The sequence below is a fragment of the Podarcis raffonei genome, chromosome 2 (assembly GCF_027172205.1).
Source record: "Podarcis raffonei isolate rPodRaf1 chromosome 2, rPodRaf1.pri, whole genome shotgun sequence".
NCBI classification, from domain to species: Eukaryota; Metazoa; Chordata; class Lepidosauria; order Squamata; family Lacertidae; genus Podarcis; species Podarcis raffonei.
Window position 1 is genome coordinate 4,620,816 of NC_070603.1, and position 25,693 is coordinate 4,646,508.

The 25,693-nt window shown below is 45.0% G+C and overlaps 1 protein-coding gene across 2 annotated transcripts in view; it reads left to right on the forward strand.

Moving 5' to 3' along the window:
• The first annotated feature begins 1,962 nt into the window (after positions 1 to 1,962).
• MARS1 (methionyl-tRNA synthetase 1) overlaps positions 1,963 to 25,693 on the forward strand; it is a 30,316-nt gene continuing 6,585 nt past the window's right edge. The window contains exons 1-17 of one of the 2 annotated variants that reach the window (XM_053370700.1): positions 1,963 to 2,202; positions 4,845 to 4,935; positions 5,997 to 6,096; positions 9,980 to 10,114; positions 11,280 to 11,355; positions 12,393 to 12,565; positions 13,538 to 13,650; positions 14,815 to 14,931; positions 15,951 to 16,154; positions 17,892 to 18,093; positions 18,969 to 19,043; positions 19,201 to 19,371; positions 20,178 to 20,273; positions 20,652 to 20,769; positions 21,661 to 21,874; positions 22,356 to 22,487; positions 25,361 to 25,465. In XM_053370700.1, the coding sequence (XP_053226675.1) occupies positions 2,100 to 2,202; positions 4,845 to 4,935; positions 5,997 to 6,096; positions 9,980 to 10,114; positions 11,280 to 11,355; positions 12,393 to 12,565; positions 13,538 to 13,650; positions 14,815 to 14,931; positions 15,951 to 16,154; positions 17,892 to 18,093; positions 18,969 to 19,043; positions 19,201 to 19,371; positions 20,178 to 20,273; positions 20,652 to 20,769; positions 21,661 to 21,874; positions 22,356 to 22,487; positions 25,361 to 25,465 (2,225 nt within the window). In that variant the 5' untranslated portion in view covers positions 1,963 to 2,099. The remainder of the gene's footprint in view (positions 2,203 to 4,844; positions 4,936 to 5,996; positions 6,097 to 9,979; positions 10,115 to 11,279; positions 11,356 to 12,392; positions 12,566 to 13,537; positions 13,651 to 14,814; positions 14,932 to 15,950; positions 16,155 to 17,891; positions 18,094 to 18,968; positions 19,044 to 19,200; positions 19,372 to 20,177; positions 20,274 to 20,651; positions 20,770 to 21,660; positions 21,875 to 22,355; positions 22,488 to 25,360; positions 25,466 to 25,693) is intronic. The other variant, XM_053370708.1, reaches the window with a different exon arrangement.

The window sequence follows — 25,693 nt, forward strand, 5'->3', positions numbered from 1 at the left end:
AATGCATTTTTCCCTCAACAACTCCAAAACAATTATTTCACCTTGCTATTATTATTTCCTCCTGTGGCTTTCATGCAAACACCCTGTGCTTTGATCTCCACAACTGTAAACCAGAGATCTAGAATCAAACAGGAAGCTAGCGGAGTTATTGTCTTCCAGCCTCTGCAAATGTCAACCATCACAGTCCTTCCTGCCTAAAACAGAACTCATTTTCAATCTAGCCTAACTTCCAATGTAAAAGTTAGAGAGAGTACTGTAGAGTTGCCCAACGACAGAGACACTCTGCGCTCTTAGATGAAAATTCTGTTCAGTGGATTTGGAGAAGTGGATTCTCCTACACACCTATGCCATAAAATAAATACCGTATTTTTCGCCCTATAGGATGCACTTTTCCCCTCCAAAAATGAAGGGGAAATGTGGGTGCGTCCTATGGGGCGAATACAGGCTTTCGCTGAAGCCTGGAGAGTGAGAGGGTCTCGCTCTCCAGGCTTCAGGAAGCTCTGCGCAACCCTCCGGAGCCCGGCGCGAAGCCACACCGGGCTCCGGAGGGTTGCGCAGAGCTGCCTGCATTCCGAAGCCTCGGGCGCGCTGAAGAGCGGCGCAGCTCCCTAGGCTTGCAGATAGCAGGCTGTTCTGGGGGCTGGGGTCGGGGGAAGCTCGGGCTTCCCCCACGCCAGCCCCGTGCCTGGGGGGGAAATAATTTTTTTCCCTTTATTTCCCCCCCAAAAAAACTAGGTGCGTCCTATAGGGCGGTGCGTCCTATGGGGCGAAAAATACGGTATGTGTCTACACTGAAGCAAGCCCCATTCGGTTCAGTTGGACTTACAGAGCCGCTGTTTGGATGCTTACTCAGAAGTAAGCTCCACTGTATTCAATGGAACTTGTAAGTGTGCATAGTGTTGCAGTCCTACTTACACCCCTCAGTAAATCAGTATAGGATGCAGTCTTGGTCTTTAAGGTGTCAAGAGATCCTTTCTTGTTTCTGTCCCATTCACAACAGCTTCCAAATGCTCACTGGAAGTTTATGCTGTAAGTTTCTCTTTACTTTTCTCTCTCTCTCTCTCTGCATATTACAAAGAGTTGGGGGAATGGGGAGAAAGAATATCTCCACCTTATGGTGAAAGTCCTGGGTAGCCTTTGGTTCTTCCTGAAACTTTTCTCAGGGTGTGCCTCCTGCCCTCCTCATCCAGTGGCTAAATTGGTGGCTAGTTGCTGGCAATCACAAGGTGCGTGGGAAGAGTGGCTGTTGCCATTAATTCAACAGATCAGGAAGGTAATGTGCATAATCAGATGCAGTAAATAGGCATGGAATTATTTCCATAATCAAACCCATATACAGTATGGCAGCACCAAGACTTTGGAACTCCCTGCCTATTGATATCAGACATGTTGCAATTTAGCTTTTTGCATGTTTCTTTTAGTGATAATGTTATCTATCTAAACACATAATGATATCACATCAGCACAAATATTCTAATCTAATGAGATTGTATGGGAATAATATAGAATAACAGATACAATCTTGCTTAAAATGTATACAGGAAGTGCAGTGTAAGCGATGGAAGTCCATCAATGAAATTTTATTAATATTTTCATATTGAGATATTTGTAGAATAAATTTGGAAGAAATTCCTCCAACTTTTCTTGTTTTTTCTATTTTTTCTTCTTTTATCTTTTTTTATATATGTGTGCTTATCTGAAATATATATGTATTTTGCTTATATTTTGTAATAATTATGTTAAATAAATTAATAAATTTAATAAAAATATTTTAAAAATCCCCCCCCCAAAATGATATCACATCAGCTTATTCGTGTGCATACGCACGTACGCATGCGCACAAACTCCCTGCCTGCTCCTCCTTTTCCGACTCGGCTTCCCTTTCCTTTCCCTCTCGCGTCTGTCGCGACAACTTCCCGTCCCGTGCGCAATGCATGCTGGGGGTGGTAGTTCCGGGTGCGTGCGTGCCCCGGAGTGGGTGTGCGGAGGGAGGGTCCGGGCGACCGGCTTCGCGGGCCACGTGGGCAGCGGGAGGAAGTGCGGGTCCCGTCCGACCGGAGTTGCATCAGCTGCGGAGCCGAGCGCGGTGCGGAGCGAGCATGAAGCTGTTCCTGAGCGAAGGCAGCCCCGGGGCGCTGAAGGTGCTGGCGGCTGCCGAAGCCACCGGCGCCCCTGCGGAGCTGAAGTGGGTCCCGCAGGAGGGTGAGTGCCGGGGGCGCGCCCCGCTTTCCCGGGAAACACCCCAGTTTCGCCGGCGTGGAAATATTCCTAGCCCAGCTTCAGGTGGCTCACGGGAGATTCTTACAATGAGGAGGATGATTATGCTGTTCCGACGTAAAATAGAAATGAACTGAAAATGAAAAACAAAATCCTATCGCAGCAGCAGCATTGATTTTCCACTTGAGGATCCCCCATCCCGATCTAACGCTTTGAATTCTGATATTTAAGGACTTCTCCACCCTCAGCTGTTCTGTAATTTAGCATCACTTAACCTGGATTGGTTATGAATCATAAAATTGTAGAACTGGAAGAGACCCTATGCTGTTGTTGCTCTGTTATCTTCAGTCATGTTATTTATTGTTTGTAAGCCACTTTGGGACTCATTTGAATGAAAAGCGCCATAGAAATATAATAAATCAAAAACCAGGTCATTTAGTCCAACTCCTTGCAATGCAGGAATCTCAGCTGAAGCATCCATGACAGGTGGCCATCCAAATGCTTCTCAAATACCTCCAAGGAAGAAGAATCCATCACCTCTCGAGGAAAACAGTTCCACTGTCAAACAGCTCTTACTGTCAGATAGTTCTTCTCCATGTTTGGTCAGAATCCCCTTTCTTATAACTAGGGCTGGGCAATGACAGGTTTTCAACATCACGATCTCTCACCATCCAAGCATCCTGGTCTGGCAATATACCACAATGTTGAGAGAGCAAGCTGCATTGACCCCAGCCAATGAGGCGCTGGGTTAACTGTGACTGCTCTCATTGACACTGCTCAGCTGGTTGGTGCAAAGGCTCCCACCCCCCAGCTGAACAAGCTCCATGTCCCTCTTGTTCATCCACGAGCCGAAGGGATGTGGGGCTTATGGATCTCCCACCCCATCTCCAGCTTGTGCAAGCTGGAGGCGAGGTCAGCGCTCTTTTTTGAACATCTTCGCCGAGAGGGACTCAACTGAGAAGTCTAATGGAGCCCCAGCCCCATCTCTGGTTTGCACAAGCTAGAGGCGTGTTGGCGACTCGGTTAGACTTCTTCAGCTGGTGGGTGCGAAGCCTCCCGTCCCCATCCAAGCAGCCCCGATCCTACCAGGAGAAGGATCGAGTTCCCTCAGCTGGGGAGCGAAAATACTTTAACAGAGCCCCCACCCTGCCGCTGGCTCATGTGAGCCGGTGGCGGGTTGGGGGCTCTGTAAAACTGCTTGGCTGAGGCAAGGGCAGTGGCGCACTGCTCAGCCAGGTGGTTTAAAGAAGTGGCAGAAGGAACAAGCTGTATTGAGCCCGGCCAATGCAGCTTGTTTCTCCCTCTGCGCCACTATGAGGGCAGAGTGAGGTGGCAGTTTCACACAGCGGTTTATCACTGGTGAAGCTGCTGACTCTCCTGAGTCCCTCTGCCTCCAGCGCCTGCCGCAACTTGTTCTTCCTTGGTGTGCTGGGTGCTGGTAGAAGAAAGACTGAGGAGTGATGACGGTTTCACCCACGATATATCGCTGAGTGAAGCTGCCATTGCAGTCTGCCCCTCATACCAGTCCTGGGCGATATATTATCCAGGCCTACTTGTAACTTTGGTTCAGGGCCTAGCCTCCGGAGCAGAAGAAAACAAGCTTGCTCCATCCTCCATTTAACAGCCATTTAACTTCTGCTTTGTCATGTATGGGGAGTGGGGCTGAGGAGATGGAAGAATCCTAACCCACATTAGTGGTTGCAGGTGTGGAATCGGTACCCCACAGGAGTCCCTGCCTGCAACAGCCTGCTTCACCCTCCGGTCCCCAGAGGTTGGACTGGAACATCCATTGGTCCCAGCCAGCTTAGTTGGTGGTTCAGGATGATGGCAGTTCTAATCAAACAACTTTTGGGAAACCATAGTTAAAGAACTCTAGTCTATACAGCAAGTCCACAACTTACATACGTTTAACTTGTGTGCATTGAATCAATGTGTTTGTAGATAGATGATAGATAGATAGATAGATAGATAGATAGATAGATAGATAGATAGAGATAGATAGATAGATGATAGATAGATAGATAGATAGATAGATAGATAGATAGATAGATAGAAAAGGGGCCAGCATTTGGGAAAAAGACTTTGGCAGTCCCACCTGCCATTGAACCCAATGTTAGGATTGCCATACGCCTGGTTTCCCCCAGAGAAGTCCTCTTTTTTCTGGGTAAAATTGCTGTCCAGGGAGATTTTTTAAAAATTTGGCAAAATGTCAGTTTTGTTTGTTTGTTGTTTGTTTGTTTGTTTGGTAGGTAGGTATCATTAGTTAAACTTTGGGCCTAGAGACAAAAATGAGGGCTAACTGCTGGATTGAGTGGCACTCCTGTCAATGAATCTTTCCCATCTGTATCTGGGGATAGTGGGGGTTGAACCTGAAACTGTTCATGTGCAAAGTTTGTTCTTTACCACTGAGTCCATTTAAAGCAACTAAATCTGGTATTAAAAAATGTGGGTCTGCATATGACAGCTCCTGTATAATAAGACATACATACCATTTTGCTATAAACTCTCTTCTGCCCCCTGTCAACTTTTCCTAGTTGCTCAAGCAAAGAAGACCTACTAGAAAATAGTGAATTCTCTTGTGTGTGTGTAAACTGTAGTTCTCTTTTGTGTGTATTCCTCCTTGACAGCTCATGTCGTCCCATTCCTCACCCGCTCACAGCTGCCAGCTCTGCACTTGGAAAAAGAGTCTTTCCTCTTCTCCACAAATACGATTTGCCAGTAAGTATGAGGCCCTGAATGCCCTCTGTGCTTTCCAAGTCAAGTTACTGGTCACATCACTTGTGTGTTGTGTCCAATGTCTGTGGTACTGGTGATGCTAGATAACCCCAGCAGTGTTGATAGTACGAGCAGAGAACTTGCTTGGAGGGGACCAACGCATGCCTGGCAGAAGGCTGCATTGGCCTGCGTGGCATCTCCCGACACCATAAAGGCCGGTGCAGCCTTCTGCTGGGCCGTGCCAGTCCCCACAGTGTTAACCCTGCACCACTGCTCCTGAGGGAGAAGGGGTTCTGGGTGGGGAAGACTATTTGTCCCATCAAAACCAATGGAGTGGGCCAGCAGCGCTGGCTTGCCCCCGTGACTGTGGGTGCGCGGGGTGTGCATGCCAATGTCAGCATGCCCGGTGGCGCCCGTGTCCAACATGCTGACATCAGACATACATGTGCACTGCCAAAATTTGTGGGTTTCCCACCAGTCCCCTCATGGGGAATTTTGTGAGTGCTAGAGTCTGCTCTTTGGAATCTTTTCCCATTGAATGTTAGGCAGGCTTAATTTCTGTTGCTGTTTATATTTTGGTCTCTTTCTCCAAGGATCCCACGCGAGGGTTTCCCCATTTTATTCTAAGAATAGTCCTGTTTGGAAAGGGAAGGCAGAGATATTGACTGCTATCCCACCCCCAACCCCCTTGTGAGTTTGATAGTTGAATAGGGATTTGGGCACAGGTCTCTAGCCCTCTAAACACTGTACCACACTGGTTCTCTAGCGGTCTTGGGTCATGCCAGCGCACATCACAGAAACAAGATATGCATCTCATACTGGAGTGCGTGAACCAGAAGAGCACAGAAAAGCAAGCTCTGTGAAGCAGCCTCCGTCACAAGTTAGAGAATGTGGCAAGGCAGTCATGTTGGGTTTAGGAACAGAAGGGGTTAATGAGGGCTCCTTGTGATAGAACAAAAGCACTACTGTAGTTTTGTTTTCCTGATTGTCTTTTAAACTCATCTAGAAGTGTGCACATATTCCCAGTGGAGAGTGCTTAGTTTCTTCTGCTCTCTTTCTTCTAGGTACTTCTTCCATTTATCTGGAAAAGAAATGCGTGATTTGGGCCAGGATGAGAGCAATTTTTCCAACCAGTTGTTTGAGTGGGATGCAACTGAGCTGGAGGTGTGTGAAGCATTGCTGTGTTTCTTTATGGTGGGGACATTTGCATGTTCCTGCGGTTCATGGAGGGGAGACAGTATTGTTCGGGGGGGGTGTGAAAGAAGGTTATAGTAGCTGCCTTATTTTCTTTAATTACACACCCAGATGCCTATAGATGAGACTCTGGCTCAGTTTATTGTCTTTCCAAAATGCCAAGTTCTTGTTGGTGGGGTGTGAAGGGAGTGATTCTATATTGCAGGGGCCCCTGGGTGTGTGTGCAAGATGCTTCTTTAAGCTTCCTGTTGATGGAGGGTGGGGTCACCTAGTAGGAATGTCGGAGAATTCTGACAAAAACAGAAATGTGGAGGAAATGGCAGACATGCACTTTTTGTTCCATGTCCGGAACGGAAATCAATCCAGCAAATACCGTCAGTATTTGCTTTTGTTGCTTTCAGTCAGCCATCAGTACATAATTGAAATTAATGGGGTGGAATAACATACGTACTATGTAATTGACATAGTTAAATACATATATTACATAATTTCACCACAGTGGACAGAAGGACAAATAACCTAGTTATTGACAGAAGACAAACTGCAGCAGAAAGGAGACAGTGCTGCATGCAACAGTGCAGGCTGGAGTGGAAAACAGTGGCTTCTTACATTTCTGCACTGAATGTTTGGAGCATAGGTTTTCTCTCCCCCACTTCCTTCCTTCCCCCTTGGTTTACCAATGCAGCACTTTCCCTATAGAATGAATAATAACTTTTTATTTACAGGGAAGAAGATGAAGGGGTTTGCTTAAGAAAGCCATTGGGTTGGAAGCTAAAACTGCCCAGTGCCTGGGGCTTGAGGCTGCTCCTCTGAACTCTCTTCCGTATTGCAGTCCTTCTACTCTGTCCTACAAAACTCAATGAAAATCATTAAGTGGGGTGGGGAAGCCACCTATTCATCTGCTTAGGGTTTCCTCAAGTTCTGTGTCTTCATTGGCACGAGTGTTGCAGAGACTGAACACAGGAACTAAATATGTAAAATCTGGCTAGCAAAATGTCTGCCATTAGGATGAAGTCTCTCTCTCTCTCTCTCTCTCTCTCTCTCTCTCTCTCTCTCTGTGTGTGTGTGTGTGTGTGTGTGTGTTTGTGTGTGAGAGAGAGAGAGAGAGAGAGAGAGAGAGAGAGAGAGAGAAGAGCTTATACAGTGGTACCTGAGGGTACAAACGCTTCGGGTTACAAACTCCGCTAACCCAGAAGTAGTACCTCGGGTTGAGAACTTTGCCCTAGGATGGGAATAGAAATGGTGTGGTGGCAGCGGGAGGCCCCATTAGCAAAAGTGCGCCTCAGGTTAAGAACGGTTTTGCATTAAGAACGGACCTCCAGAACGAATTACGTTTGCAACATGAGGTACCACTATATAATGTAAGCGCCATTGGCTGGGGGGCAGGGGAGCTCAATGTGTCTGTATACCTAAAAGTAAAATGGTGGCTTCGAATAGACCACTGGGGCAGGCACCAAGCTTGCTGTGGAACACTGGTGAGAATCAATCCTGCTTCCCGTTTCTTTTTTTTTATTATTATTAAATATTTATTGGTATTTTATAACAATAAAAAAAAACAGAAAAATAAACAAAATAAAAACCACACAAAAATACATAAAATACATAAAATTCAAAACTTAACAGAAAAAAAGAAAAAAGAAAAAAAAACACATAAAGTTTCAAATACTTATTTTCCTTAACCTTATTTCTCAGACCTCCTCACACCTCCCCTTCTTGTATTCTAATTTAAATTGTCAATTCAGCAAGTCCTTAACTTATTTCTTCACCTTAGCTTGAACATTTGTTCTAACATACTATTATTTTACTTTACTTTTTTCCATTTCCTCAATTTATTTTTAACAGCCTTATTTTCAATTAATTAAAAAAAAACAAAAACCAATTTTGCCTTATCAAAATTACACATCAATACTTATACCTCATTAATTATTCTTAAACCTTTTTCCTAAAGTCGACCAAAATTTCCCTTCCACGATTTGCCCAATTTCCATACCACTAACAAAATATATATAAAAAAAAGACAAAGCAAATTATACTTATGTACCCTTTGGATTCCCAACCTCCACCCACCCTTTTCCCGGTTCCAGTCCCCAACCAATGTCCATCAGTCTTTATGTTATTTATTTAGCCTGGAGATCTCACGTCCGAGGCCCTTATATCTCTCTCAGTTCCTTTCTGCCGGTCTCTTTGATAGTCCTTGATGTTAAGCCCCAAGTCTCGGAGAGGCTCCGGCCCAACAGGATCCATGTTGCTTCCAGCCAGTCCTCCATACTTAAAAACAAAGCCTATGGGGTACTCCAACTCTTGTTTCAAATTTCTTTCAAAGCCAGATGTCCCCAAAGCTCCAACTTTCACCTTCAACAAATTTGTAATCCTCAGGTCTTCAGATCTCCTCCAAAGGGGATCTCTCCATTTTCCAGACTCCCATTCAGACCAGGCTTTCCACATCCAGTTTTTATTGTCCTTTTTTATCATCATGTCAGGCCTCATATTATAACTCTCCTTTGACTCCTGCAAACCTCCAGCTCCTCCTTCATTTTCTTCAAAAACAACATATTGCTCCATCGTATCTACACTTTCAGTTTCATTTATTTGTTCAGTTGAATGGGCTTCTTGTTTCAAGTCCTTATCAGGCTCAAAACTGTTGTTTACTGTCCAGTGTAGTAGTGAAACCTCTGTAGACAAAGCATTGTATTCATCTTGTAAGTTTCCCAAGAGAACCAGTGCTCTGTCCAATTCTGCTTGAATTTTACATGCTCCAGCCATTTTTGTGATGTAGTGTCCCTATTACCCCTCTAGGGGGATTTTAGTTCCTTAATATTCCTTTCAGCTCAAAACCAAAAGTCCAGTTATTTTGTATCAGCCCTCCTTATTTTCAACAAGTTATACCGAGTAAACCAGCAAAAACAGCAGAAACAATGTTCTCTTTTTCCAGCTGACAACTAGCTGACTGACAGCTCACTTGACAGCTGTCAAACTCTTCAATGCAACAGGCTTTCTCATAGGACGTTCCCGGGTCTAGGGGGGGTGAAATTTCAGCTCCCAAAATTCTTTTTATCCTCCAGTAAATCTTCTTATAATGTCAAAACCGTGAAGTCAAGATCTTTTATTAAAAAACAAGAAACAGATTCTCTCGACCTTAGCTGCCCGGTCCTTTGCTTTAAATTGTTTACAAAGAGGGGGGGGGGTGGACTTCCTTTTTAGCCCCTTCCCGCTCGTTCCAGATCCAAAAAAAAAAATTTTTTTTTTAAGGTTCCAATCTCCGTATTACTCACGGGTTGATGTTTTAGAGTCCAATCGATCTTAGAAGAAGTTGGCGCTCTCTGTCAATGGCTTGCGGCTTCACTCCGTAGACGAGGGAGTACTCTCAGCACCACGCCTCACCCTGCCTCCGTTCCGAAGCCTTTAAAAAGGCTCCGTCGCGGATTGGGGGGGCGCGAATGGTGCCCGCCGAGTCTCTGTGTTCACAGGCATCCGCGCCTGTGATTTTAAGGGTCTCCGCTTCGCCGCAGCGGCCAGACCCAGACGCTACGGAGCCGATTCCCTCCGGAGCTCGGAGGGAATCCACCATTAAACAATGGCGCCAACCCGGAAGTCCTGCTTCCCGTTTCTTATAGTCCTGCATAGGTTCATTCTCTGGTTCTTGGTTAATTCTGAATTGTGGCAGTGTGGAGGGAAACTAGCTTTTATATTTGCTTTTATCCAGGGCTGCCAATATGCACTATTCCTTCCACTGTAAAATAGGGTATCAGTTCTAATCTTAGGAGAGGCCAACCTACTTTTGATCAAGGGTGAAAGATAACAACATGAGGCCCAAGAGGGCCTTAACATGCCTCTCCTCTGCCTTTCCTCTTAGCCTGCTTTGTCTGCAGCCTTGTATCTTCATTTGGTTCATGGAAAGAAAGGAGAGGAGGTTTTGGAGATTATTCAGAAACCACTGAACCACATTGACCAGACCCTTGTCAAAAGGGGTACTCCTTACCTTACCGGGGTAAGTAAGAATCCCTGTGTAGCAAAATGAGCATTACTGACAAAGGATTGGTAGAGTTGAGAGGGGTATCCAATAACTCTGGATCTTTCAGGCTAAATTGTTGCACTAGTGGGCGCCAGCGCAATGAATCCCACTTGTGCAACAGGAATTCCTCCCCTCATCCTCCAGAACCCCCAGAACAGCATGTGTGGGGAGGAGCAGGGAGATTTATCCATCAGTGCAAGCCATTTTGTTTGCCCTGGTGAAGAATCTCCTTAGCACTACTTTGAATCTACACCCCCCCTCCCCTGTTGTCTTTGGCAGGACTGGTTCCAAGCCAAGGTCTTGCCATTTGCAACACATCGTTTTATGTAGCTCTTGTCCCACGAGAACCAAAGGGAGGGGGAAGCAAAGCAAAGAAGAGGGAGAGAACTATAATTGCTTGAAGTGCCATTGAGGCCTCACCTCTGACTTTTGAGGTTGAGGCCTGTATCTGTGAGCTCATTGCTTGCTGAGCTTTCTCACCTTAAGGGCTAAAAACTTGCAAAATGAAATAATAAAAGCTGGAATACTTGGATGCTAAATTTTATACCAAGTGCTGTTCTTGTACAATTTGGAACAATAGAGTCACAGAATGCACAAGGCTATCCTGCCTTGGGTAAGAGATCAGACAAGAACACCTGTCCATTCAGTTGGTGAATTTGTATTTCCCAGTGACCATTTTAGAACACAAATTTATTGTCTGATATAAAAAGCTTATTACAGAATATGTGTACTAAATTGCTATGTTATGCTGGCTTTTGCTGACAAGATAAATCAAATATATAATTTGTTTATGGCCCACTGAGCACAAATGCAAAAGTTATAGAACATAAATTACATAAGTTAGTAAAAAGATTGCAGTGTGTGTGCATGCGCCATAAAGCAGCCTCTGCAAAATTGCTACATTTAGGAATTTTGCAAATTGCTCTGTAATAATAAAAAGGAGCCCTCTGATAAAATGGTTAACAGAGGCACTGAAGTCTCTTCAGTGTTAATTCTGGAAAGTTTAAACTTAATATTAAATGCATATTTTGGAAAGAGTTTGTTCCTTTTGGGAAACACTTTGCAACTCTGTTCTAGAGTTTATTCTGTCCTGTTGCCCCTCGTTTTCACGAACCAATTTTCCCCTAACCTTTTTATCTAGGATGCTGAGTCAGCTGTTGATGTCGTCTTGTGGGGCTCCCTGTTCCCTCTGTTAAGGGATGAATCCTTCCTGCCAGGTGAGAGATGCTGCCAAAGGCCTTAGTGTGCATCATTTTGTGGCCACGTTTTAAGGCCACAGGAGGCAACTTTGATGTGCCAATCTGCCTGCTGGTTTGGATGAGCCTCTGTGTGTTGCTGTGGCTCCTCTCCTCTCCCCGTCCCTAATCGCTCAGTCATGAATCTCACTGGACCACCTTGGCCCAGTCACACTCCCCACAGGGTTGTTGTGAGGGTAAAATGGGGAGGAGGAGAACCGTTAGTGCCGCCTTGAGCTCCTTGGAGAAAAGGTGGGATATAAATATGATAGATAAATACAGTGCTTCTTTGCAGGGGGATGCATACCCCTAAACATTTTATGAATCTAAGTTTGGCCTCATTGAGAGGCAGTATTTCAATATGAGTAGGAAGATGAGAGTACCCCAAATGTATTTTTTTTTAAAGCACTGGATAAATAAATACATAATTGGGGTTTGGGGGGGTCCTTCTTTTCACACTCTTCCCTCTCTCAGTAATGGAAGCATATGGATCATTGCCAAATATTATGCCTTCAGGGAGCCCCCTTGCATTGCAGAGGACACAACCAGCTCATATGCAGCACCAAAGCGACTTGCTCGGTTGCTGTGTTGCCCCTGAGTGCACCTTAGGAAAAACCTTACATGCTCTTGTGGCTGCGTGCTACAGGGGAAGGCAAGCCGTGGCAAACTCTTTCAGGGGAAGGATTGTCTGCTACTACTATCATCTTACAGAGGGATCCTAGGGCATTCAAAACACTATTTGGACCACAGTGAGATAAAGGTACAATAGCTAGCTTTTTGTTTCATTTCCCCCCTGGCTATCTTGATTCTGATCACTCTGGTGATTCCAGCCATGCCTGCCTTGCCCAGAAGAGGTCTCCTGGCAAAACTAGTCTCCAACTAGTTTTGAGTCAGTGGCAGGGATCTTCGCAGATTGTGGGGTGTGGGTGTTAACAAATAGGAACTTAATACATTTCTGTTTGAGACTGAGCAGTTACCAAGGTGAGATTTTTTTCTCTGGAATTTGTTTGATTTTAAAGATGAGTTAAAAGCCTTGAGGAGATGGTTCCAGAACATGAACCAGAAGGAGTACTGCAAGAAGGCTGTTGAATCTGTATGGACGCAGAAAGGATTGCTGGAGCTGAAGGCTTATCTGCAAAAGCATCCTGCTCCCAACCAGGCTTTTGAGAAGCCAGCTACTAATGAACTGAAGGTATTGTCCTCCTTCCGTGTGAACCAGGCCTCCAGTTCTCTTCAAATGGTGCTAAGAGTAGCACATGGTGCTGCAGGTGGGGGAAAGGGAAGACTGAATGCTTCCCCAGAGACCAGCTCTGTCAGCTCCGGAAGGGAGACTGCTAGGCAGCAAGGCGGGCGGTAAACCAGCAGAATCCCTAATCTGCTGTGATTGTCCAACACCAGAAACACACACTCTAGGTCCAGCGCCAAGGGCCTTCTGGCGGTTCCCTCACTGCGAGAAGCCAAGTTACAGGGAACCAGGCAGAGGGCCTTCTCGGTAGTGGCACCCACCCTGTGGAATACCCCTCATATCCCACCAAGTCCCCTTATAGCCCAGTTAAAAACCGTTGAAATGCTAAATTTTTTTTTTAAAGGCTATAAAAACAATTTAAGGGAAGAAGCCCTCTCTGCTGGGCAGCAGCAGCAGTCCTTAGGAAGCCTGTCAGGCCCTGCCCTGAACCAGGTAGATAGAGGCAGGAGCAGGGCCCTCAGGCTCTCAGCAGGGTGGTCCTATTGTGCTATTGCTTTGCTATGTTCTTATGAAATTGTTTTTGTCGTGTTTGTTTGAAATGCATCTCTGTTTCTTTTTTGTAAGCTGCTTTGGGCATTTATTTATTTTTGGTGGCAAAGTAGCATTCAGATAAAATGAATGAAACAAAATATTTCCTTCTGCTTGTGAAAATTAGGTTAAAGTCAATGACTAGATTCTGAGAAGATGTTTAGGATTTGTTTAGTTGACTGGTATTTAGCCCAGTAAGTACTAAAGCACCATGTGGGGAGGGAAGATGCACCAAGAGGGGGCGGTGCAGACTGCCCTGGTGTGTCTGAGCCACACTTGCAGTTTTGGACTGTGCCACTTTGTGCATCAGCATAGTGATTGCCTTCTGGGTGCCGGGTGCCAAGAACCTGCAAAGCAGGTTTGGAGATGGATTTTTGTTCCTCTCTCTAGGAAGAGGAATCCGCTCAGAGGTCTCTGTCTGAGGAGGAGATTGCAACCATTGCAGAAGTCTGGGTCAGAGGGCCAGCTGGCCTCCCCAAACCTTGGAAGCCACAGCAGCCTATGTAAGTACCTTGCTGGGCTAAAATGCCCTGGCCTTAGTGGAAATGATGTGGGGCTGTTTTGAAGAGGACTTCAAAGCAAAGAGCAGAACTATGTTCCTGTTCTGTGTCTTAAAATCCCAAACATCTCTGTATGTATGAATACAGTGGTACCTCAGGTTAAGTACTTAATTGCTTCCGGAAGTCTGTACTTAACCTAAAGCTTTCTTAACTTGAAGCGGACTTTCCCATTGAAAGTAATGGAAAGGGGATTGATCTGTTCCAAATGATGAAAAAACACCCCCTAAACCAGCAATTTAACACAAATTTTACTGTTTCATGAGACCATTAATCCATAAAATGAAGGCAATAATCAATGTGCTGCACTATAAAATAAATAAGGCCGGATTTTAGATGAAAAATATTAAAATTTATTTCCAAACGCACTGTTTGGAGGGGGCTCAGGGTCCTCTTCCACAATCACAATCGGCTTGGCTCCCGACATTCGTGGAGTCCTCAGAGAGCTCCTGCGGCTGGAGCCCAGTTGCAGAGCCTCTGCAGGCACTGCGGATGTCAGGGCTTGGCTCCCGGCATTCGCGGAGGCCTCCAAGAGCTCCGTAGGCCCTTCCGATGTCCCGGTTTGCCTCCAGGCAGCGGTGAGGCCTCCGAGAGCTTGGACAACTTACTTCTGGGTTACAATCGTTCGTAACCTGAAAAAACGTAAGTTGAAGCGTTCGTAACCCGAGGTACCACTGTATATGAAAATAAATCTGTACCTATATCATGGTGAACATTGACATCAGTGTTAGGGTTAGCGGTTAACCCTTATCAATGCAACATGATGCACAGCACAACAGCCCCCTCCTCTGTATAGGCAATTTTGTGGTGATGTGTGATAATTTTTAATGGAGTTTCCCCACAGCCATGAGGTTTAGGAGCCAAATGCCAATTTGCAAATTTAGCAGAGTATCAGGATCTTTTTGTACTTGGCATTGCAGAAGACTAGTATCCAGCCCATAAAGAGCTGGCCTTTCTAAGTTGCAGGAGCAACTTCCCCAGGAGCCCAGATACTTACAGTGTAACCTCACAGAGCAGCCTTTTTTCCTTCTTGTGTCTCCCTGCTCTTCTACCAAAGCACAGTTTCTCTCCTTAAAATCTGGCTCCATTTCTTGTGGCTCATCTTTGCAGACTTCCTGTGGAAGGCATGAAGAACGTGCTGATCACCAGTGCCCTGCCCTATGTCAACAACGTGCCTCACCTTGGGAATATCATTGGCTGTGTCCTCAGTGCCGATACTTTTGCCAGGTAAGATGCTGATGCCTTTCGCCACCGACTCTTGTTAGGATATGTCAATCACCTGAAAAGGTGGGGTGGGTTAATGGGAGGCTGAGAATTTATTCTTTTGGCATTTTATTTTCAAGGTGTATCCACTCCACCAGAGCTACCTTTGTACCTGGTAATATCAGAGTGGTTGCTGATAGGAGTCAATTGATTTCTTGCTATTTGATATTGTTTTAATGAATCTGATTTTAAAATGAATTTGCAAAATCTCACAGTATGTGTACTTGGATATCTGTGCTTACGTTGCCTATACAGTGGTACCTCGGGTTAAGTACTTAATTCGTTCCGGAGGTCCATTCTTAACCTGAAACTGTTCTTAACCTGAAGCACCACTTTAGCTAAAGGGGCCTCCTGCTGCTGCTGCACCGCCAGAGCACAATTTCTGTTCTCATCCTGAAGCAAAGTTCTTAACCTGAAGCACTATTTCTGGGTTAGTGGAGTCTGTAACCTGAAGCGTATGTTACCTAAAGCATATGTAACCCAAGGTACCACTGTATACACTTTGCAAACTACTTTGAGGCAGGCAGTGTATAAATATTATGAAAGAAAATAAAAAATATTTTGTGTGTGTTGCAACTTGGATCTTGGGCAGGTCTTAGGCTCCAGTTCTAAACAGTTATTACAGAGCAAGAGCCACTGAGCTCAGTGAGGGATATTTTCAAGACAGGGTTTAACTGTTAATCTAATGAGATCATATGAAAGTGCCTCACATCAAGTGGACTACTGGTCCATGCAGCCTCATTTTCTGCTCTGTTCTGAGTATCAGTGACCCCCCAAGACCTGAAGATGAGGCCTTCCCCAGCCCTGCTGCCTGAGTTTTTTTAACTGGAGGTACCAGAAATGTAACCTGGGACCATCTGCATTCAAAGCATGTGCTTTCCCACAGAGCTCTGACCCATTTGAAGTAACAGAGGGATTGTGTGAAGCTTTGGTCCTTGCAGGTAGCGATAAGCATCCTGCTTCACTTATTGTGTCCTGTCCAGGTACTGTCGTTTGCGCAACTGGAACACGCTATACCTGTGTGGTACTGATGAGTACGGCACTGCCACAGAGACAAAGGCCATGGAGGAGGGGCTGACACCGCAGCAAATCTGTGATAAGTACTACACTGTCCATGCCCAGATCTACCAGTGGTTCAAAATCTCCTTTGACTACTTTGGCCGCACCACCACACCCCATCAGACCAAGTAAGTACTGCTGGGAAAGGGAGCATGAATGCCTCATGTGGCAGCACTACTTTGCGCTCTCTCTTACCCGCTTATTGTCTTAGCCTTTAACAACTGTAAAACTGGCTGTTAGAGATGGGCAGGAAAGATTGACGGACTTGTTTACAGTTTCTGTGACCATGGAGGTCCAGCTGCCATGAAACAAAGCACGCCTGTACCTAAAAATCTGAGGGCACATAATATGTTTTTATTTAAATTATTTCACATTGTTGCCCCTCTACTCAAACTGAGTGCTCAGGGTGAGGCATTGGTGCCAAGTACAGGTTTAAGGCATGCTTGTAAATGACTGTGCTCAGTGTAGCAAGTTTTTGTCTTCTCCAGAAAAAGGGAAGCTTTTCAAAATTTGGCTTTGTTTGTTATTTTTCCCCTGCCTTGGGCCACAAATGACAAAACAGCATATATGTGGGTGAGAAGGAACTCCTTGAGGGCTAGTAATGTACTTGACGGGTTAATTTTGATTGCTGAGAGGTGGTAGATGGGTTCCTTGGAAGCCACTGGTGCACAGGCTGTTAGGATGTGGGTTCTCTTCTTCTGAATAATCCTGTACAGCTGCCACTGGTGTATTACAAAAGAGTGTATGGTGCCACTAAGTGTGATGCAGAACTTCAGGTGCGCCACATCATATATGAGGTCTGGCAGATAAACTCAGAATGCAGTCCTGACCGGTTAGCAGCTTGCTACTGGCTGCAAACCCGTCTTGTTCAATGGTAAACTGATAGTGATTTGTAACAGTACTTTTATCCCTATCTCTGAATGAGCAGAACAGCATTGTCCGAGGATACTAACTGGGACAGATGGAATTTTAGTTACCATGCTTACGTGTACTGTTGTAAGAAGCATGTTCAGTCTCCTCCTGTGAAGCAAGGTCAGATACACATCTAAAGATAAGATGCAGTTTAATCTTTTGTACACCACTTTGGATTTAATAATAATAATAATAATAATAATGATAATAATAATAATAATAATAATAATAATAATAATAATAATAATAAGTGGTCTATATGTGTGTAAATAAGATTAATCGGCACCAGTTCCCATCAAGTCTACCTACACGACCAGACACTAATATGCCATAGGGAAACACAGGTGTTTGCTGTTTGGTCACTTTCCAGTGGCTTGAGCAAGTAAGGCAAGCCACATGTTACAGGGTTCAGCAATCTAGAACCAAGTCAGTGGGACTTCCTTTGCACCGTAGAAAGGTTCTTAACTAATTTATGACCAATGGACAATTGAGCCACGAATTTCACACTACAGGTAGTGTTATGAGATGGGCCTCCTCCTCAAATTGGACCATGGTGGGCACAGGAGAGCAGTACTCCATGTTCTAGAGCAGGTGTGGGGAACCTTTGGACCTATGGATATTAATGAACTACAACTCCCAACACCCCTTCCCATTGGTCGTGCTTGCTGGGACTGGTGGGAGTTGTAGTTCATCAACATCTGGAGGGCCAAAGGTTCCTCACACCTGTCCTAGAGGTATGAAGTGCTTTACCAGCCTTCCTGCTGTTTTAGAGAATCATCATCAGAAGGTGTAGATTCAGCTGGCAAGCCCAAGACATACACTGGTCTGCTAATTGTTCATGGATTGACTGCCAAGTTTTCCTTGATGTGATTTTTATTTAATTTTTTGGGTGTGTGCCATATGAAGGTTGAGGATGCCCCTCCTTCATATGTTTCTTCTCTTCCTCGCCTCAGGATAGCTCAGGACATTTTCCAGAAGCTACTGGAGCGCAATTACCTTCTGACAGAGACAGTGGATCAACTGAAGTGTGAGAACTGTTCACGGTTCCTGGCTGACCGCTTTGTGGAAGGCACCTGCCCCTTCTGCAACTATGAAGAGGCCCGTGGGGACCAGTGCGACAAATGTGGCAAACTGATCAATGCCACTGAACTTAAGGTACTGCCACCCATATGATCCTGGGAACCTACATACTTAGCATTTCTCTTTATCTTTGTCTTGGATTGCTAGAAATAATGGTGGAATGTGTTTCATTTGCACCATGCTAGGCTAGCACAGATTCCCCACCACCCATCTCCTCCCCACAGAATCCGGCGGTGCAGGCCCAAGGTCCTTCTCTTTTTACAGAAGTAGATGAACTTTGCAGGCATAGCAGAGCCCTCAGAGTAACTTAAGCATACCAGATTGGCTTAATCCAGGGGTTTTCATGCAGGGCACCATAAGGTATTATTTTTTTGAAAAAGAAAAGGTACCTTATTTTATACCAGAATTGAAATCAATTCTGAGGATACAAAACCTGCCAAATTTCAAAGTGATTTTCCCTCAAGGGAGACTTTACTGTTTTGGATTGTGTACAATTGGAATTTAGGAGTGCAGGTGATGGTGGGAATAAAGAGCATGGATCCCCAGAAAAGACTGGGGTGGGAGAAATGTCACACACACAAACGGGGGGGGGGGCAAGGACCCTTCTTTCAGAGGGGAGAGAGAGTGATATTTCTATTGATTTGCATAGGAAAAGTAATGGTGGTGGAGGAAATAGCATAGATCCATGCGAAGAACAAACATAGTTATTAATCTTTACTTCAACATCCTTTCCCCCAAATCACTGTTCCCTGGAAAACAATTCATTGATTAAAACCTGGGCTTGTCAATCAAAACAAAGGGAGGTGCAGCCAATAATAACTTTCCAGCACACAAGAATTTGCATGTGTGGCGGTCCTACATATGGGCTTGGTACTACTTCCTGCATGTTGTTTACTTGCTGGGGTTTATGTCAAGCATACCATGGCCTTGTCTTCTTTCCATCCTGGCAGAAACCAGTTTGCAAAGTCTGCCAGGCGACCCCTGTGGTGAAATCCTCCCAGCACTTGTTCCTAGACCTGCCCAAGGTGAGTCTCTCTTGTTTTACTAGTGTCTTTAAAGGACAGTACAATGTACATGTGATGTACAATTTGCTTAGTGTTGTTAGCAATCATAATGAGCCCTAGACCTTATGACATTACACCCAGGATCCCCATTCACTGTCTCTGAACTTCTCACCTTTAGCTAGAAGAGAGCCTGGAAAAGTGGCTGTCTGTCTCTCAGTCCACTGGGGACTGGACCCCCAATGCAAGATACATCAGCCGTTCCTGGATCCGCGATGGGCTCAAGCCACGGTGCATTACTCGTGACCTGAAGTGGGGCACGCCAGTCCCTTTGGACGACTTCCGTGACAAGGTGAGTGATGGGGTAAAGACCATGGGGGTCAGTGCTTAATCCTTTCATGGTCTTGCTGAGTGCTTATTCTTATTCTGTGGTCCAAGGCTTTTTCTTTTTGAGGGGCACCACAGGAAAGACAGTACTATTCAGCAGGATGGATCAGGGCATTGGGAGTTCTAGCGGGTAGGGAGTCTAGAGGCAAAACGACTTAGTGTCAGTGGTGCCTGGAGAAAAAGGAGGGCATTGTAAAAGGAGCCCAGAAAGTTGTCTGAGTTGTGTCTGTCTGTTTTCTGAACATCAAAAATAACCTTCTCAATTGTATTATTCATTTGCCAGTCAATCAAATGTTTTTTGACTCCAATCAAATTTATTCATACTTTGACTTAAACTCGTCGTTTTGCTAATTAACCAGAACTTATGCCTGTAGTTTAATTATTGATTCAACCCTTGAAATCTATGGTACAGCTCCAGAATGGTCAAGTGTTGTTGATTCATTTGAGCCTGGGCAGAATACCTACAGTTCACCACTGAAGAATCAGCAGCCACTCTCCACATATTTGGCATTGTCTTAAAGATTTGAGCTGTGGCCTGCCCTGTTTTAGAAATTATGCATCAGTATGGCTTTCCATACTTCAAAAAATAAGGATTGAAAATATGTGTATGAGCAGATGTGTCAAATTTCAAGTGAAATGTTGGTCAGGAAATGTTCAAAGGCAGGATGTTACAGGAAGACTAGCCACTCCGGTCTCTGAAAGTGCTCCCTTACCTGTCTTCTGTGAACCATCCCCTCATGTTTTGGTCCCCCCCCCCTTCTCTCTCTATAGGTGTTCTATGTCTGGTTTGATGCCCCCATTGGCTACCTGTCCATTGCAGCCAATTACACTGACCAATGGGAGAAATGGTGGAAGAACCCAGAACAGGTGATGACCTTGTTAGTTTTGCACACTTGCCACTGTAGCTTGGTCTCTTTCACAGAAGGAATAAGACCGAGAGATCCCTTGCAGATAAGCTCATTTTATGTAAAGGATGTACAGTAGTTTTCTCGTGTGTGTCTTCAGTCTAGAATCCAGGCAGATGTTCTGTCTGATGGTGTATCAAAGCACTGGAGATGGGGTGGGAGCATGTGTAGGACCCAGGGTGCCTGTACACCCATGTGATTATCCCATCCTCAGGGGCATCTGTGCTTCTGTAACACCCCTCCAAACAAATGCCCTTTATACTAGTCAGCCATTTGGGGCAGCAAAGAGTGAGGGGGTTGTGTGACTTCACCATGCAGTCCATCTCCTGTTTCTTCTCAGGTTCAGCTTTATAACTTCATGGCCAAGGACAACGTCCCCTTCCATAGTGTTGTGTTTCCCTGTTCGTTGCTGGGTACTGGGGATCGATACACGCTTGTCAACCATCTTATTGCAACAGGTACTCTGTGTGTGAGAGTTGGCCCCACCTGCCGCTCTTTCATTTCCAAACCCTGCTGGCTTAAGCTAGACTATGTCACAAAAAAGGTTGCATCTTATGTGGCCTAGAAGCTGTAGTGGAGCTATTGAAGTGGGATTTGAGCAAACCTTTAAAGCCCCCTAAGAACCTGAGCCCTTCTGGATGATGCCAAAGGCAGTGGGAAAGCAGATCCCTATGGGAAGCCCACAGGTAGGACCCTTGAGTCCAACAGTGCTGCACCCATTTCCCCATATTCAGAGGTGAGGTAGGGACTTCCCCTGCATGCAGAGATTGAGCTGACAAGACCAATAATGGGCCCAATGGTCAAGAAGGCAGTTTCTGCACGTGCTGTAGAGGGAAGTGAGGGACAGGTGGGGCTCTTCAGTTTGAGAAGGTAGCCTACCTAGAAGGACAATTCTGATCCTAAACCTCCGCTGACTTGCGGGATCTCTTTGGGAGAAGAAAGGGCTGAGGAGTGGAGGCCCTAAGAGGGTTGGGTGATGCCTTGTACACCTCCTTCCAGCAGCTCCTGCGGCCAAGCTGGTGCCAAACATATTGCTCTGCTTTCCTTTGGGCTACGTTAGTGAGGCTGAGAGTGGGGTTTTGTTGTCTGAGCAACCCAGGACCTCCATAAACACTGCCCAGGCTTGTGCTCCAGGGAGGTCACTTGGGTTCTGCTACCACAGCCGTTTGACTTTGCCCCTGGAGGCACACTCCATTGTCGCTTAAGACAGACAGATGACGATGTCAACCAACTGCCTCCACACTGGAATGAGAGCATAGACATTGTGGCTAGTAGTCGTGGAGAACCTTATCCTCTGTGAATTAGTCGAAACCTCTTTTAAAGCCATCACTTAATCTTCCTTTCTGCAGAGTACCTGAACTATGAGGATGGCAAATTCTCCAAGAGTCGTGGTGTGGGGGTCTTTGGAGATATGGCCAAAGACACAGGCATCCCTGCAGACATCTGGCGCTTCTACTTGCTCTACTTACGGCCTGAGAGCCAGGATAGTGCCTTCTCTTGGAATGATCTCATGCTTAAAAACAATTCAGAGCTTCTCAACACCCTTGGCAACTTCATCAACAGGTAATGGGGTGAGGAGGGAAAGAGTCATTCAAATCCACAGTGAAACTAGAACATGGCAGCTGGTGGTGGTGGTGGTTCTTGAGTGGAACAGGATTATGAATGTATGTCAGATAGTTCATATAAAGAAAAGGAAAGCAGGTAATTTACCCAACACATGGTTTGTTCAGTGGATGTAATGGATACAGATCTGTTCCCACCCCTGGTTGGGAGATAGTGCTTTGTACATAGCCTGCAAACTCCTTCTATTTTTGTTGTATCCAGTTAGAAATTTTAAGTGATCTGCCTGTTCATTAGTCATACATTTATTGCATGCAAATCATTGGCTTCACAGCAATCAAAAAGCAATACAACCATCAAACCATTACAGTTAGTCTGGTTTTCTGTAAAATAAAATGACTATGCCAGAACTTTAGGATGTAATGGCTTACAATAAAATTTGTCCCTCATCCCTCTCTCCTGTCTCTCTCTCTCTCTCTCTCAGAGCTGGGTCCTTTGTGTGCAAATTCTTTGGGGGACACGTCCCCACCATGGAGCTGAGTCAGGATGACAAAAGTCTGTTGGTTCACATCACTCTGGAGCTGCGCCAATACAACCAGTTGTTGGAGAAGGTCAAGTACGTCCTTAGGACCTGGCATGTGCCATTAGCCTGAGGGCCTGGTTCCATCCCTTGTTTAGACAAGTACAGTGATACCTCAGGTTAAGAACTTAATTCGTTCCGGAGGTCCGTTCTTAAACTGAAACACCACTTTAGCTAATGGGGCCTCCTGCTGCCACCGCCGCACATTTTCTGTTCTCATCCTGAAGCAAAGTTCTTAACCCGAGATAATATTTCTGGGTTAGCGGAGTCTGTAACCTGAAGTGTCTGTAACCCGTGGCGTCTGTAACCTGAGGTACCACTGTACTGAAAAGGGCTCTTCCCAGTCACAGGCAGCAGAATGTTAGCTAAGGAGAACACAGATCATCTCCAGATTGGCTCTGAACATGTGAATTAGTTATATCTGTATCTATCTCTCTCTCTCTCACGAGCATGTGCAGATATCCTTTTCATTAACTGCAAGTAAATGCATGTGGAACAAATCTTCACTTCCAAAGTTCTACTCACATTGTGTTAGACGCTTATTTCTGTTTTTTTTGTTTTTTTTAAATAAATATTTATTGAAATTTTCAAAAAATAAAGAAAAAACAAAAAAACAATTAAAAACACATAAAATTTACATTTCTTACTATTAATAACCAATTTCCTTGACTTCCCCACACCTCCCCTTCTTGTATTCCAGTTCCAATTTTTAGCTCAGCAAGTTCTTATCCCCAAACTTTACCTTATTTTCTTTAATTCATTTTAGTTAACCAATTTTAACTTATAAACCTCAATCTTTATACATCAGTACTTATTCTTAAAAATCTTTTTCTAAGGTCGACCCCAATTCCCTTCCACGAATTCCCCATTTTTATGTTAGTGGCAAAACAAAATTAAATGAAACAGAATATAATTGTACACCCTTTGGATTCCCAAAGCCCCACCCCCCCCTTCCCGGTTTCGAACCCCAACAAAAGTCCATCAGTCCATCTGCTGTCAGCCTGGCGACCTCACGTCCGAGGCTCTTAATTCTCTCTCAATTCCTCTCTGCCGGTTTTTTTGATAGTCCTTTATATTGAACACCAAATCTCGAAGAAGCTCTGTCCCAATAAGGTCCATGTTTCTTCCAGCCAGGCCTCCATATTTAAAAGTGGAGCCAAAATCTTGTTTCTTGCTTCTCTTAAGTCCAAATGTCCCAAAAGCTCCAGTTTCCACTTTAGCCAGGTTTGTATTCCATAGGTCTTCAGATCTCCACATAAGGAGATCTCTCCATTCTCCATTCTTCAAATCAAACCAGATTTTCATCATCCTGATCTTATTTTCCTTTGTATCCATCTTAACCGGCCTCTGGCTCTCCTCAATCATCTGTGGCATTATAGCCCCTCCTTCCTTTTCCTTCAAATCATCATGTTTCTCTTTCATCACATTCTCAAATTTCTCAGATTTCTTTTCTTGTTCAGCTGCAGAAATTTTTAGTTCAACTACAAAGCTTTTTTGTTCAGCTGCAAAGACTTGAGTCAAGTCCCTCCCAGGCTCAGTAACTTTATTTACTGTTCCATTCAATATTGTAACATTTGTAGCCAAAACATCACTCTGTTCCTGCAGCTTTCCCAAGAGAAAAAAAGTCCTCTCCAGTTCAGCCAGTGTTTTTCCACTTACAGCCATTTTTGTAATGTCCTGAACCCCCTCTAGAGGGATTCTGGTTTCTTAGTATCTTCCAGTTCCACCCAAAAGTCAAGTTAGCCTTTTCTTCTTTATTTTTAACAATTTATTACCAAATTGTAACAAATATAACCAGCAAAGACAACAGAAACAAAGTTCTCCTTTTTTCCCAACTTTGACAGCTAGTTTGACAGCTGTCAAAGTCTTCTATGTCTCTTCCGCAGGCTCTCTCACCGATCGCTCCCGGGTCCTGGGGGAGGGGTGACAGTTCCGCTCTCAATATTAGCTCTTATCCTCCAGCACAATCACTTATATTGCCAAAACGTGGAGTTAATTACTTTTATCCACAAAAGAGAAAGGTGTTCTCTCAACCTTAGTTATAAAATCCTTGCTTTAAGATGTTTACAAGGCGGGTAGGCGGACTTCCTCTTTGCACCTTACCCGGTCGTACCTAATTCTCAAAAAAAAAATATCTTTTTAAGTCCAATTTCCGTATTACTCACGGCTTGTTACTTTTAGTCCAAATGTTCTGAGAAAGAAGTCAGCGCTCTACGTCCATGGCATGCGGCTTCACTCAGTAGGGGAAGCAGTCGACTCACAGCACCGCACCGCTCTCCGTCCCCCATTCCGGAGCCTTTAAAAATGGTGCCCGCCGAGTCACCAGGTCCACAGGCTTCAGTGCCTGTGGTTTCTGAGGGTCCCTGCGTCGCCGCCGCGGCAGGACCCGACCCCTACTAAGCCGATTCCCTCCGGAGCTCCGGAGGGAATCCGCCATTAGGCGATGGTGCTAACCCGGAAGTCTCTAGCCGCTTATTTCTGGTTATGTATCTGTGTGTGCTTTTTATCCTATGCCTTTTTGAGAGGCAAAACTGACATGCTAAGATTAAGGTAGAGATAAAGCAATGAAAAAGCAGGCTCTGTCACCCTTGCAAATAACTTGAAAAATTTGATAACCTGCAAGGTGTTTTTCTAGTCTGCTTGTCCACATGGATCTGTATTAGTATTTTGTGGTAGTCTGAGGGTTTGAAAAATGGGGGGGGGGGACCAACAGCTGATTTACCAAAATAAAAATAAATAAAAAATCTGCCTGGTTGCCTGGAGGTTGTTGTTAAGTTGCCCCAGGTATAAGGCAAGTGGTTATTTATGAGCCCTGGTCCCTTCTAGCAGCTAGGGCGAAGAGGAGACTGCTACATTTTCTTCTTCCCTGGTTTGGCTCCTCCTACAAATTTCCTGTTTTTCTCCTGCAGGATCCGTGATGCCCTGCGCAGTATCCTAAACATTGCTCGCCTTGGCAACCAGTATCTCCAGGTCAATGAACCCTGGAAACGGATCAAGGGCAGCGAGGCTGACAAGTGAGTCTCTGCGTTGAGGAAAAGGCTGTTTTCTGATGGTGCCCTCTAGTTAGACCAGCCAACTCAGCAGAACAATGCTCTGAGCTGGCTACCAGTGCTTTATTTTGGGAGGCATGTTTTAGCTCTGGTATATAGACGGCCACCTCCTCTTCTTAGCTTCTCTCCTTCCTCCCACAGGGAGGAAGCATCATTTCATCTTCCTAGGAAAATTAACAAGCATCATTTCAT